Source organism: Salarias fasciatus, chromosome 1, assembly GCF_902148845.1.
Source record: "Salarias fasciatus chromosome 1, fSalaFa1.1, whole genome shotgun sequence".
Taxonomy (NCBI): domain Eukaryota; kingdom Metazoa; phylum Chordata; class Actinopteri; order Blenniiformes; family Blenniidae; genus Salarias; species Salarias fasciatus.
The window spans coordinates 4,456,323-4,469,390 of NC_043745.1; the positions used below are offsets into that span (position 1 = coordinate 4,456,323).

Here is a 13,068-nt window from a genome sequence, read left to right on the forward strand (position 1 = left end):
ACAAAGGGAACAGAGCTGTTCTCCAATTAGAGGAGGAACTGGCTGACCTCCCTCTTCACCGCCTCCCCGTCGGTGTCACAGCGTGACGGCGGGACGAGCAGAAGCGAGCGAGAGCGAGGGAATAACAAGAGTGATGGGGAAAGAAAAGAGGCAATGATGGAGAAGCGAGGGGGAATGAAGCGTCGGGAGGAAAACTGAACGGACCATCCATCCATTTAATGTACCGCTGTACGGACTTCCATCACAGAGAGACGGACAGTCAAACACCTTGACTGATTCATTTTGAAAAACATCAGACCCCGTCGAGGTGATCTGACCTCACCAGCAGACACTTCACTTCTGTTTTTTCTTCGTTTGGAGAAAAACCCTCGAACAGGAAGATCATGCAAACTAAACACCTGATAGAGTTGTTGACGATTCTGATTAAAGGTTTCAGATGGCTCCTCGTACACACAGTATATATTGGGATACAATGTTTAAAAGACTTGGAAATGAGCTGTGCTAAATGAAATAAACTGCTTTATCAGTTTTCAGTTTAGTAATTTAGTTGCCCTTTAGTTAGCTTTGTAGCCTGTTAAAGATTAAACTGTTTTGTTTTCCCTTGTTCATCCTATAGGTGGCAGTGATGCTAACATTCTCTACTTTTCTTCCAGAGAAGAAATCGGTGAAACATGCAGTTATAAGAAGACTCCATGATATGAATTATTGTGCTTATTATTTGGATTCTGTATTGTTAGCTGTCTTTTTATCATTCATTAGCGTTGAAATATTCGACAATTCTAGAATCTTAGCTGGTGTTTCACTCATTTATGTCTTTATAGGCAGTTGATGCCAGTTGTCTTCCTGAACGCAGTGCTACTGTTTGGTCTTTTAAAGTCTCATCGGACAATAAATACAGGCAGTGTGATAATCAGACAGATTGTAAACTCCCAGTCTCATTGTGTAAGGAAAAACAATGTTAAGGTTATAATTTGACCTGTTGCTCGCTTCTGCTGTGATTCGTGGTGCAAAAAAGTCTCTGAGGCGGAATCAAGTTCAGGATGAGAGGCTGTGGTCAAATGTTTTTTTTCCGGGATCATCCCCCTGAGATACGGCTGAGCATTTAAATCAAAGAGTCTCCACAGACGCCCCTGGCCACACAGGAGGTGCCGACCTTGCTTTCTTTGTTGGAGAAATGGATTTTCTCTTGCTGGTGTCAGCCAGGATCTCACTTGGATTGAGCGTCTTGGGGAAACCCTGACACACTGTACGTGGGCCTTGTGTTTACCGTCACTTGTCGGCGAGAACTTTGCTGCGAAACAAAACAGCTCGACAGTATTCAGCTTTTTAAATCCAGGAAATGAAGCCCGAAGGGCTGCCGGCTTGAACGCACCAATGAGTCTTAACTTTCACTGTGCTTTCAGCAATTAAAGAATTAAAATTGGGGCAGAACGAGCAGCGGTTTCAACCGTTGACAGAAACTTCATGCAGTGCTGTTTTCCTTTCACAGCAGCACCGCTCTCTGTAAACCAGCCAAGCGATCCGTTCCCTCTGTCCTCCCCCGGCTGTCACAAAGCCAATAATAATAATTGTTATCAGTCGGCTTCGCAGGCTGAAGTGTGTGTGTCCGTGTGTGTTTACAGGCCTCTCGGAATTGATCCACGACAACTTGACAGAATCCAAGAGGACCATCAATCTCTTACAGCGCATGAACATCTACCAGGAGGTCTTCCTCAGCGTTCTCTACAGATTGTTACCCATCCAGGTAACGCCGCACTCCTCTTTCAGTGGACTGAAGCGCTCCCTCCGTCTGCATTTATAGATGCTGAAGCTGCTGGCACTGTTCTGTCTGACTGTCACTGGCTGTTCCACGTGTCGTGGCATTGAGTTGTTTTTTTTTTCACGTTGGAAAGCCGACGCGATCCCGCGCGCTTAGCGCCCGCCACGTTGGAGGAAAAGGTTTCCATATTGGCATATCAATTAACCAAGGAGGCGCCATTAAACTTGATCTGCCATCGCGCCGTGTGACGAGGATGTCGGCGAGCCAAATATCAGAGCAAGCTTTGAAAATGCCACGGTCTTCCTGAGTGTCCGGGTCGGCCGCTGTCACCGCACTGAACTCGTGTGTGCTCATGAGCAGTGAATAATGAACTAATCTCTGCTTTCTGTGTGTGCGTGTGTGTGTGTGTGTGTGTGTGTGTGTGTGTGGTCCAGTCCTATCTGGAGCCGGTGTATTTCTACATTTACACAGTGTTCTCCCTGCAAGCCGTGTATGTGATCGCGCTGTACCTCACGGCGTGGCTCCTGTCTGGCTCCTGGCTGGCCGGGACGCTCACTGGGGTCTGGTACATTCTCAACAGGTGAGCAGCCGCCATGCGTTTGCCCGTGGGCACTCGGGACGGTCACCGGATCAGAGAATCGGTTTCAGTTTCAGTGTCTTGGCAGTAACAGGACTCCTCAAGCTCCATGTTAAAACTACTCCTTTGGTGAGAAAAAGTATGGAAATCGTTGGAAATTGAAGCAACTGGTCCACATCTCAGTCAACAGCACAGAAATACTGAATGTTCTTAGCATCACATAAACACTTGAAGCTAATTATACCAGAGGAGGTAACTGGGATAAGGAGTTGGCAGACCTGAAGTCTAATTAGTGAAACCAGATTTGACACAGATGTGAAGCTTGGTGACGAAGGATTTTTCCTCACTAACTCCCAGCATGCACTGCAGCTCCCTCAAACACACCAGTTCCAGATCTTCTAGACCAGGGGTGTCAAACTCACACATTCAGCCCAATTTCATCTTAAAGGCTGGACCAGTGAAGTCTGGAAATCACAAACATTTTCCAGAATTCAGACATCAACACCAGTTTAAGACTCTTTCAGTGCCGTTTTCAGTCATTCTCTTGATGGAAACTGGACTTACAGTGGACAGAAAATCTGCCTTTTCTGCTTTATGCTGCCTACTGTCCGCATGCCTTGATCAGTTGGATCAGTGCTAGAAGTTCAAAAACACTTCAGATGTACTGCTGGAATTTTCTCTTTAGTCCTTTCAGATCAGTGCAGACGCCAGATTTCTCTGGTGACCTCTGGAAGTAGTGGGAGGCTTGTAGAGGACAACAACAACAAAAACAACAACAACAACAAGCTGCCATGATCTCATAAACTGCAGAGTGTTTTTATATAAAAAAAAGTGAAGTGCAACATTTCAAAGATTTCTTTTGATATTTTACAGCAAGAGGAAAAATGATTTCAATTTTTTGTATTTTTCTGTAAAGTGTTCAGCTTTTTCTCAGAGATTACAAACATCTTCAGATGTAGACTTGAATGAATTCACCCCTATTTGCACTTAAGCAATGGAAAACAGTTGGAGTTGCTCTAAAAACCTTAAAGGTGCATTCAGAAGTTTGCATGTTTTATGCAAAACAGCGGCCCCTGCAGGCCTTGGACGTAACTGCAGCTTAGTGAAACGCTCGTGTCTGTGGCTTGCGTCCATGTGCGTGCACAGAAGAGGGGAACTCCTTCCTCGCTCTTTTAGTAGCGCTTGAGTAAAATTTAAGTTTCTTTTGCCTGGTGGGTCTGTGCTGGAGCTGTGGCAGTGCTAGAAGCCAGTCTGCTCTTTTTTTCTGGAAGATCCATCCTCAGTACTGCTCAGTTGTTGCTGCTAAGCATCTGGCGGACTAACGAAACCTAAGGGAATCAGGCCAGCGGGAGCGCACATTACGTCACATCCTCTCAAATTCTCCCCCAAAAAACTCTGGTGCCGGACCGGCACTGCAACTTTCAAGTGACAATTTAGCGCTGTTAGAGGTACTTGCAATGAATATATCAGGGCACATTGTACACATCATTAAAATGTGTAACGTATTTATGGTGGAAAAAAAGTATTTTTAAAGTTGAAAAACTCCTTAATGCACCTTTAATTAAAAAGGTTATAATGTTTACATTTTTCTTCTCCAGCTCATTCAGATTGAGATGTATGCAGCCCCTGGACTAAAATAAGATTCAACACTGTATTTACTTTGAGCTTTTGACGTCATTTTGTTGGTCTCAAGTCGAGGGCAAATCCTGTGGGGGAAAAAAAATAGGACTATTTCCTCCAACACATCAGTTGAGAAAACAATATCAACTATATACAATGGGGGAAATAAGTATTGAACGCATTAACTGTTTTGTCATTACATTTATTTCCAAAGATGCAATTCATGTGACATTTCTTCCAGACACTGGTATTAACTCAAATAATCCACACATGAAAAGAAATCACAACATTCAAATCCATAAATAGTGATTATGTGGAATTAAGTGCAATAACACAGGAAAAAAGTATTGAACACACCATGGGAAAGCTGTATAGTTTGTCAAGGAAAGGCACCATACCATCTCACACCTGAAAGTAATTAGTCTTTGTACTTCCTATAAGTGCAAACCAACATCAGCTGGGTTAGTGCTAATTGATGGCCCTATAAACAGGTTGTTTTTTCACCAAGTAGTCAAACAAGACACATCTCATGATGGGTAAAAGCAAGGAGCTCTCTCAAGACCTTCGCAGCCTGATTTTTGCTCAGCATCAGAATGGAACTGGTTACAGACTTATCTCAAAGAATCTGAGTATTCCAGTAAGCACCGTTGGGGCCATTATCCGCAAGTGGAAGAAGCATCACCTTATCATCAACAGGCCGCGCACAGGAGCTCCTCGCAAGATTTCTGACCAGGGAGTCAGAAAGATGGTCAGAAGAGTTCTCAAAGAGCCAAGGACCACCCGGAAAACACTCCAGCAAGACATGGAGGCAGCAGGTACAAGTGTTACAGAGAAAACGATAGGCAATGCACTCCACCGCCATGGCCTCTATGGACGCTCAGCCCGCAAGACTCCGTTCCTCAAAAAAAGGCATGTTGAAGCTCGTCTAAAGTTTGCTAAACAGCATCTGGATAAGCCTGTGGAATACTGGGAGAATGTTGTCTGGTCAGATGAGACCAAAATTGAACTTTTGGCTGTCATACTACACACCATGTTTGGAGGAGAAATGGCACTGTACATCACCCAAATAACACTATACCAACAGTGAAGTTTGGTTGTGGAAACATCATGGCATGGGGTTGTTTCTCATCTCGTGGTACTGGCAGACTTCATATAATTGAAGGAGCAATGAATGGAAACATCTATCGGCAAATTCTTGAGATGAACCTCCTGCCATCCACCAGGATGATGAAGATGAGACGGGGCTGGACCTTTCAACAGGACAACGATCCGAAGCACACGGCAAAGTTGACTCTCGAATGGTTTGAAAAAAAGAAAATCAATGTGTTAGAATGGCCCAGTCAATCACCTGACTTAAATCCGATCGAACATTTGTGGAAAGAACTAAAGATAAGGGTTCACCAGAGGGCACCAAAGAATATTCAGGATTTGAAGACAATCTGTGCGGAGGAATGGGCAAAAATCACACCTGAGCAGTGTGGGCGATTAGTTCATACATACAACAAGCGTCTGGAAGCAGTCATTGCAAACAAAGGCTTTTCCACAAAGTATTAAACGAGTCTCAGATAGTGTGTTCAATATTTTTTTCCTGTGTTATTGCACTTAATTCCACATAATCACTATTTATGGATTTGAATGTTGTGATTTCTTTTCATGTGTGGATTATTTGAGTTAATACCAGTGTCTGGAAGAAATGTCACATGAATTGCATCTTTGGAAATAAATGTAATGACAAAACAGTTAATGCGTTCAATACTTATTTCCCCCATTGTAAATTAATATTATAAAGCAACATATTACATTCATAGTCCTCAAGATTGGATTCATTCATTTCAATGGAAAGTTGAATGAAAGTTTTGTTTTCTCTGGAAACGTCATGTAAACAAGGCCTGAGTGGCTTTGTGGACGAGGCGGAGGAAAGAAACAGAGCTTCAGCTGGATTCTACAGTTTGAAGAGCGTTTATGAGTCATAATGTTCAGTTTTCATTGGCATTTTCAAAAATATTTTGATAATTCTGACTGCATCTTTTCTGAAAATGAAATCAGTGTCATTTCAATAAATACATTCTAAGTATAGTTTTCTCACGTTTCCTGCAATGATGGTTTGATTTTATTCCTAGTAGACTTTATCTTGTTATGAGGCATCGTATCAAAATCAATATCACTGAACAACCCCATAGCAATATGATAAAGAGATTAACTGACACTGTCTCCATGATAATATTCAGTCATAATAAGGAAAAGGAGTCAACCACTGCCCTCCACTGGACGTTCTTGGTAATGCAGGGCGAACATTACTAATAATACAATATGCTAATAATATATGATATACTATACTAATAATACAATCTAAAATTAAAAACGTGCTGGTTTCACCATAAAATCAAAATAAATACAATCTGGTAGTGTCTGTGCTAATCAATGTAAAAGATAAATACAGTCTGTTAGGTGGAGTTGTTAAAGTGTGTTGGTGATCCTCTCCTGTGCAGAGTCGACACCACCCGTGTGGAGTTCACCATCTCACTCAGAGAGAACTGGTCTCTGCCCTTCCTGGCGCTGCAGGTCACCGCCATCACCTGTTACCTCAGGCCTCAGCTCACACACCTGCAGCAGGTACACACCCCGCAACGGTTCATCCTCTCTGCAAGGACAGCAGCTGGGAGCAGCGTGAGAACCCCCCTGTGTGTGTGTGTGTGTGTGTGTGTGTGTGTGTGTGTGTGTGTGTGTGTGTGTGTGTGTGTGTGTGTGTGTGTGTGTGTGTGTGTGTGTGTGTGTGTGTCTGCAGAAGGTGATGGTGTGGTTGATGTACGTGACCACGTTCTGCTTCTGCCTGACGTGGCAGTTCAACCAGTTCATCCTGCTGGTTCAGGCGCTCATCATCTACACGCTGGACTGCACCGACTTCCTCACAACCTCACAGGTACGAAAACAAGGATTCAGTCGCAGAACGAACCCAGTTTGTCTCTTGAGCATCACAATCAACAACAATGCCCAACAATCTTTCTTTTACATGATGTACGTGAACCTCAGCCACTCTACAGATTGAATTTATTCTGTTTGTCTTCACCCTTAACATTAGTGCTGTGTGACGTTATCAACTTTCCCATGTTCAGTTGTTCTGCTTTCACTACTCGTCATTTTATTTTAACACATTTAAAAGCATCCAACTCTTTTCATTTAATAAATAATACAAAAAATCCTAAATGCAGCTGAAAGCATGTTTTAAAGAGAAAACAGAGGATGACACAGTGAGTCATGATTTTTTAAAATAGATTTTTATGAAGTGTATAAGTAAAGCTCAACCCTGCTCTGTAACGTCTGTGCTAATGTCATCCTGACACCAAACGACAGACTGAAGCTCCGTTCACTGCTGACGGAACTACAAGCCATAGTCCAACCAGGAACCTGAAGCAGAAAACAAGCTTTAAGTGGAAAAACCCTGAGAGAGAAGCAGGCAAATGTCTGAATCCAGAGGAGAAGAGGAAAGAACAACACTAGTGTGTTTCTGCTTCAGTCTGAAAAGAAAACAACTTCATTTACAGACGGAAACATCAAGGCTGCTACAGGTACACACAGAGCGTCAGGCAGTAGATGGTACGCAGGGTTACCATGACGACCACAATCCGTAATTTATTCTTAATGGAGTTGACGAAGAAACACTTAGAAAATCAATCGGAAGTGGCTGTTTCTGACAAATACAAAGATTACTGTAATATCGTGACTCCCACACAGCTTTCCTTTCTGTCTCCACAAAACACATCATGTCTTCTTCTTTAAGTGTTAAAATTCTTCTTCTTGTATTGTGTTCGGTTTCTAATATTTACAGTTTATTCCTTTTGGACCATTCAGGCACGAGTGCTTTACAGGGAAATAAAGGAAATACATTAAAGCAATGCGATTAAAAGGCAATTTAAAGAAGATGAAATAAAGTAAAACCTCTAATAAAATAGGTCAAATCTGTTGTTTACTGGAAAGCCCGCGCTGATAAGAGTGTTTTTAGTCCTCATTTAACAGAAGTGAGCGTCAGCAGGAAGTCAGTTCTGCAGCTGAGGAGGAGTGAAAAGCTAATTGACCTCGTTTCTTCTGACTCTGGGAACACTGAGGGCCTGTTTTCAAACCAATATACTAAACTTTCATTGGGTTTTGGGAGTCCCTTTACATGACAACGGTGCTCGGAGCCACTGAAAACACAACTTTCTGAGAACAACTCCCAAGGTGGAACTTTTTGAAAGCGCTCGGGCTCCATCTTTGTTCTCTGTACACGTGTGTGGTTTCATTACAAAAACGAAGAACAACTCCATCATGCCCAGCATGCTCTCTACACTGTTTCCAGGGTTTCTGGCGCTGCCTTGTAAACCGACACCGTTTGTGAAACGTTGCTGTGTAAATGCAAAACTTTTCTAAAACGAAAAGGAAAAAAAAATGCTTTTTCACTTCTCCAAGAAAGCTGCACATCACCCCTCCTGCACACACACACACACACCCCGATTTAATTAGCAAAATTGTTCAGGGAATTTGTGAGTGTCAAGTAGCAGCAGTGATTTCAAATGCACAGCTGTTAAGCCTTTGTTTTGAGTGACTAAAGAAAAATGCTAAAATCGAATGAAAGTGCAGAGTGTGTGCATATCAGGATCAGCAGTTCAGCGTTCTGACGGTTGGTGGACTGAAGCCGTTGGTCAGTCTGGTGTTCCTCCACCGGCCCTCCAGACGTTCCACCTCCTCCCTCCTCGTTGATCCCTGGTTCCCCCGGAGCTTGGTGGTCTGGATCTTTGGCGCGTGGCTGCAGTCGTCTGTTAGCAGTGTGAGCAGGAGGGGGCTGAGCTCAGAAGGCTTTGAGCAGATCCAGTTCTCCATCCACTGTTGTCTCTGGGTCAGAACGTCCAGGACCCAGACACATGTGACTGAGGTGTCCAGTGGAGGTCTGCGCTCGCTCACTGCCTTTCTAGTTTGGAATGATCTTAGTTGATATTGGAAAATGTGTTTAGTTTTTCAAAGTATTATTATTTCAGGATGTCCAATGCCTTACTTTTTACATTTAAAAAGAAATAGTAGCTATAGTAATTAAATAAAAAATGATTTGATCTCATGATCCAAAGCATTGCTTTGGATGTGGCTCTGCTTTGATTTTAGTTGATAACGACCCTGTTTTACATCAAGTTTCTCCACAAACTGAAGGATATTTCCAGCTGTGAAGCCTCGTGTGCCTTACTTCGCTGGCGGCTGAGTATTTTAGATGATCAAAGGTTAAAAGTTTGAGTCTCTTTAAGCCGACTTACTGGTTAAATAATTCTAAAAGAAAAAGACAAACAAACTGTGGATTCTCATATATTTATCTGCTCTTTAAAATAAAAAAGTGTCCTGAACTTGTCATTGCTTTAACCACTGGATACAATTGAAATGATTTGAACACTAAAGAAACACAAATGAAATTCTGAAAATGATGAAGCTGTGTTGTCTGCTAACATTCCAGTACCTACAACCCTGAAAATGTTTTTTTAACAACAAAGAACGCAACACAAAGTGCTTTCCACAGTAAATAGAAAAACTAACCTTCTATTTCCTGAACACGTCTAAATTCGACATAATAATGACAATAATGAAGGCTGTGCAGGTGGAGGGCAGAGAGTTCATGAAGCTGTTTTCAAAGATAAAGAGTGAAACCAAAACAATACAACTCTAAACTAAATAAATTCATTCTTAATCTCTTTTTTAAAATAAGTTTTCTTCTAATTCATAACTGTTAGTACAGATACAAATATGAATTCCAAATTTATGGAAGACAGAAAGTCAAGCATTTTCTTTCCATTGAAGTTCATTTAATGACTCGAACAGGCAGTTTATTGTCCTGGTCCTTATTTTACTGGTTTTCCTTTCATTCCTGTGAGTCCCTGAAGAAAGATGTTGCTGTGGAACCTGGAGAGTCTCTCGTGTCTCGCTGCGGCTGTGTGCAGCGCGGTTTGGTTGAACGTGGCTGGAGGGAGGCGGCGGTTTCTCCGTTTGATGCTGTAAGCAGCGTTCATCTGTGAAAAGCGGAGACGGAACGTCACCTAAAATTAGAACATGGAGCGAGTTATCTTTCAACCAGGGGGTGGCTGATAAAGCTGTGCACGTCTCTGACGATCAGCAGCTAAATCTACTCTGCAACATGTTAACCTGCTGCTGTGTGTGTGTGTGTGTGTGTGTGTGTGTGTGTGTGTGTGTGTGTGTGCGTGTGTGTGGGTGTGGGTTCGTCCGTCCGTCTAGGTGACCACTCTGTACCTGGTCCAGGTGAGCAGCCTGCTGACTGTTTGGCTGCTGCAGTTCTGTAACTCCATGATCTTAGGATCTCTGGTCCTGAGCTTCATCGTGGCTGCGCTCTTCATCAGGCACTGCCAGGTGAGTGTGTGTACGTGTGTGTGTGTGTGTGTGTGTGTGTTCAGATCTAAATGGGAGCAAAGAGGAAGGATTTGTAATTCGGTCTCTTGGTTTACAGAACACAGACGGGAGATTAACCTGCGCTTCAGTTGACTCCAAGACATCGGCGTTTGCGGTCGATAACTCAGATGTGTGTGTGCATCGCGCTGTTGAGTCAGATGTGGTTTAGATCAATCAGGTCTTATCGCTGTAATGGCTGCAGAAGCCTTTAATGTGACAGGATGGAGGAGGGGTGCAGAGGGAGATGGAGGGGGCTTCAGAGAGAGAGACTGACATTCAGATCCGCGTTCAACACAAACTTTATTTCATTTATTTTATTTTCTGTCAGTTTTTTTCCTTATCTCCTCATGTGCCACACAATGATGCAACGGTGGTTAAAACTCATCCAGTTTCAGGCCCCAAAAAGTCGATTCCAGCCAATTTTCATGCCCGATGAACAACCACAAGCCCAAGACGGAGGATCTTATTAGTGTACTGTGAGAGGAAGGAAAAAAAAAGAGTTGTCACTATCTCTAAAAACTGACAGATTCTCACATCTTTATCGAAGCAGCTTCAGAGTGAAAAGCTGTGACGAAACCCCGAGATGTCCGTCTGCAGAGCAGCAGTGCTGCGCGCTGTGATTCCAGATCACCGTGCTGACTAATTAAAGTCTGCTCGGTGTCACTCTGAGAGGTGGAACACATCCTGGCACATCCTCGCCGTGCACTCTCTGTTTACGTGTGACCTTATCCACAAGACTTTTAAACAGCTTCATGCATATTCCCTGCATTAGCATAAAATTGAGGGAGCGTTGACGAGTCGGGAAGTAATTCCTGAGTCCTCGTTCAGGAGCCCAGTCACTGACGCCTTCTGTTCCCGCAGCCCGGGCTGAAGACGGGAAGCCTGCTGGTCCGTGTGAGCAAAGTGATCCTCCACAGCACCATGGTCCTCCTCCTCACCGTCACCATCAACTACCTGGCAAAGGTGCTCCTCAGCTTCTTGTCTTGTACTCTTTCATCCCTTTCATCCTCTCACCTCCGTCACCCCCGACCTCCTCTCTGTTCACCATGTTTCTAAACTCGCAGGTACGATATAACCCCGCCACCCGCTCGCAGCCTGCTTTATTTACCTCCTTCCACATTCTCACAAGATGACCTCTTCCCTCTTCCGTGTGTGTTTGCAGAAAGCTCTTCAGCTCAGATCAGACGAGCACATCTTCAAATTTATCAAGTCAAAGTTCGCGTTGGGCCCGACCAGGTAAGAACACACTCTCTCACTCTCTCACACTCTCTCACACACGTCTGCTGTGGTCCCGCTCGGCTCTTTCAGAGTCTGTTGGCTCATAATAAACCGTCTGCGGCGGCTGATCCACAGCGTAACTCTTGACTCCATCCACAGCCACTGCATTGTTCGCTAAGCACCTGGAGTGTTGGCGTGTTTGTGAATAATAGATGGCGGGGTAACACCGGCAGACCTCCCATCGATCACACACTCGGTGTGTGTGTGTGTATTTATGTGTGTGTGTGTGTGTGTGTTGAGCCGCTCAGCCGCTGGATAGCTGCTCCGGGGTGGCAGATAACACAGCTCACAGCCCGCCGCTACACAACTGGTCCTTCAATTATTCAGGAGGCTGTGCACGACGCTGCTGCTTTCCCTCGCTCGCTGCTACACTTCTCTCTTCTCTCTCTCTTTTTTTTATCCTCTTCCCTGCCGAGACTGGCGCTGGGATTGTGATGTCTCAATTCTCTGTTTTGTTATTTATCAGAAGCAGCGTGGCCCACGTTAACGTGTGCAATGTGCACAGTTCACGGAGAAAATAAAGTTTGAGCTCATTCTGAAGACGTTTTGCAGCAACATCGGTCTGTTCTGGCCTCAAAGCTTTGAGCCTGAAATTCAGGGTCTCTCTGGCTTTAAGAAGTGCACACATCCTCCAGCCAGTTATTTCTGTGCTGATTGACTCTGTTGACAAACCCGGCGCTGAAATAATCACCTGATCGTGAAAACTGGCCGAGAGGTGCCTTGTCGTCATGGTTGTGTCGTCGTGTTTGTCCGTCGCTCTCCAGGGATTTCGATGCCAGCTTGTACCTGTGCGAGGAGGCGTTCGGCGTGCTGCCGCTGGACACTCTGGAGCGCATGGCGGGCACCCTGCTGGTGTACCCGTACGTCATCACCCTGCTGCTGCTCGGCGCCATGCTGCTGGTGGCAGCGCTGCACAACCTCAGGTAGGCAGCGGCGCGGCATCAACATGGCAAGAAGGTGAAGCCAGACACCAGGCAGAATCTCAGTCTGACCCCAGTGTGACCTTAATATGACCTTGATATCACGACTGAAACACTCATCAGAATGATCGCATGTCACATGTTCAGCTAAAACCGAGAAGTTTTACAAGCAACTGAATCGAACCAGGAGAAACGCTGATTCAGATGTTGGTTGATCAGGATGAAGAGAGAAAAACGGGCACGTTTACAGACTTGTCACATCGATAGCTTAGGTAAGGGAACTGTAACGAACACTAGAACCACTGGAACCACCAGAACCAGACTCTCTGCAATGACTGAAGGTGATTTATATTCCCAAATATTAAAAAAGCAGGACAATCAAGGCTATACACAAAAGATGAAAGTGACAGTTTACTAGTGAATCCATATAAACAAAGAAAATGTGTTTTAACCTCATTAGATGGACTTCAGATCTCCTCTCAGCTTCTCCTCTAGGTTTT

At 44.2% G+C, this 13,068-nt stretch overlaps 1 protein-coding gene across 1 annotated transcript in view; it reads left to right on the forward strand.

Annotated features, from left to right (window-relative positions):
• dpy19l3 (dpy-19 like C-mannosyltransferase 3) overlaps nt 1-13,068 on the forward strand; it is a 71,461-nt gene that overhangs the window by 14,719 nt on the left and 43,674 nt on the right. The window contains exons 5-12 of the mRNA XM_030098419.1: nt 1,623-1,744; nt 2,194-2,339; nt 6,446-6,569; nt 6,742-6,876; nt 10,200-10,331; nt 11,232-11,333; nt 11,533-11,606; nt 12,413-12,571. Coding sequence (XP_029954279.1) covers nt 1,623-1,744; nt 2,194-2,339; nt 6,446-6,569; nt 6,742-6,876; nt 10,200-10,331; nt 11,232-11,333; nt 11,533-11,606; nt 12,413-12,571 — 994 coding nt within the window. The remainder of the gene's footprint in view (nt 1-1,622; nt 1,745-2,193; nt 2,340-6,445; nt 6,570-6,741; nt 6,877-10,199; nt 10,332-11,231; nt 11,334-11,532; nt 11,607-12,412; nt 12,572-13,068) is intronic.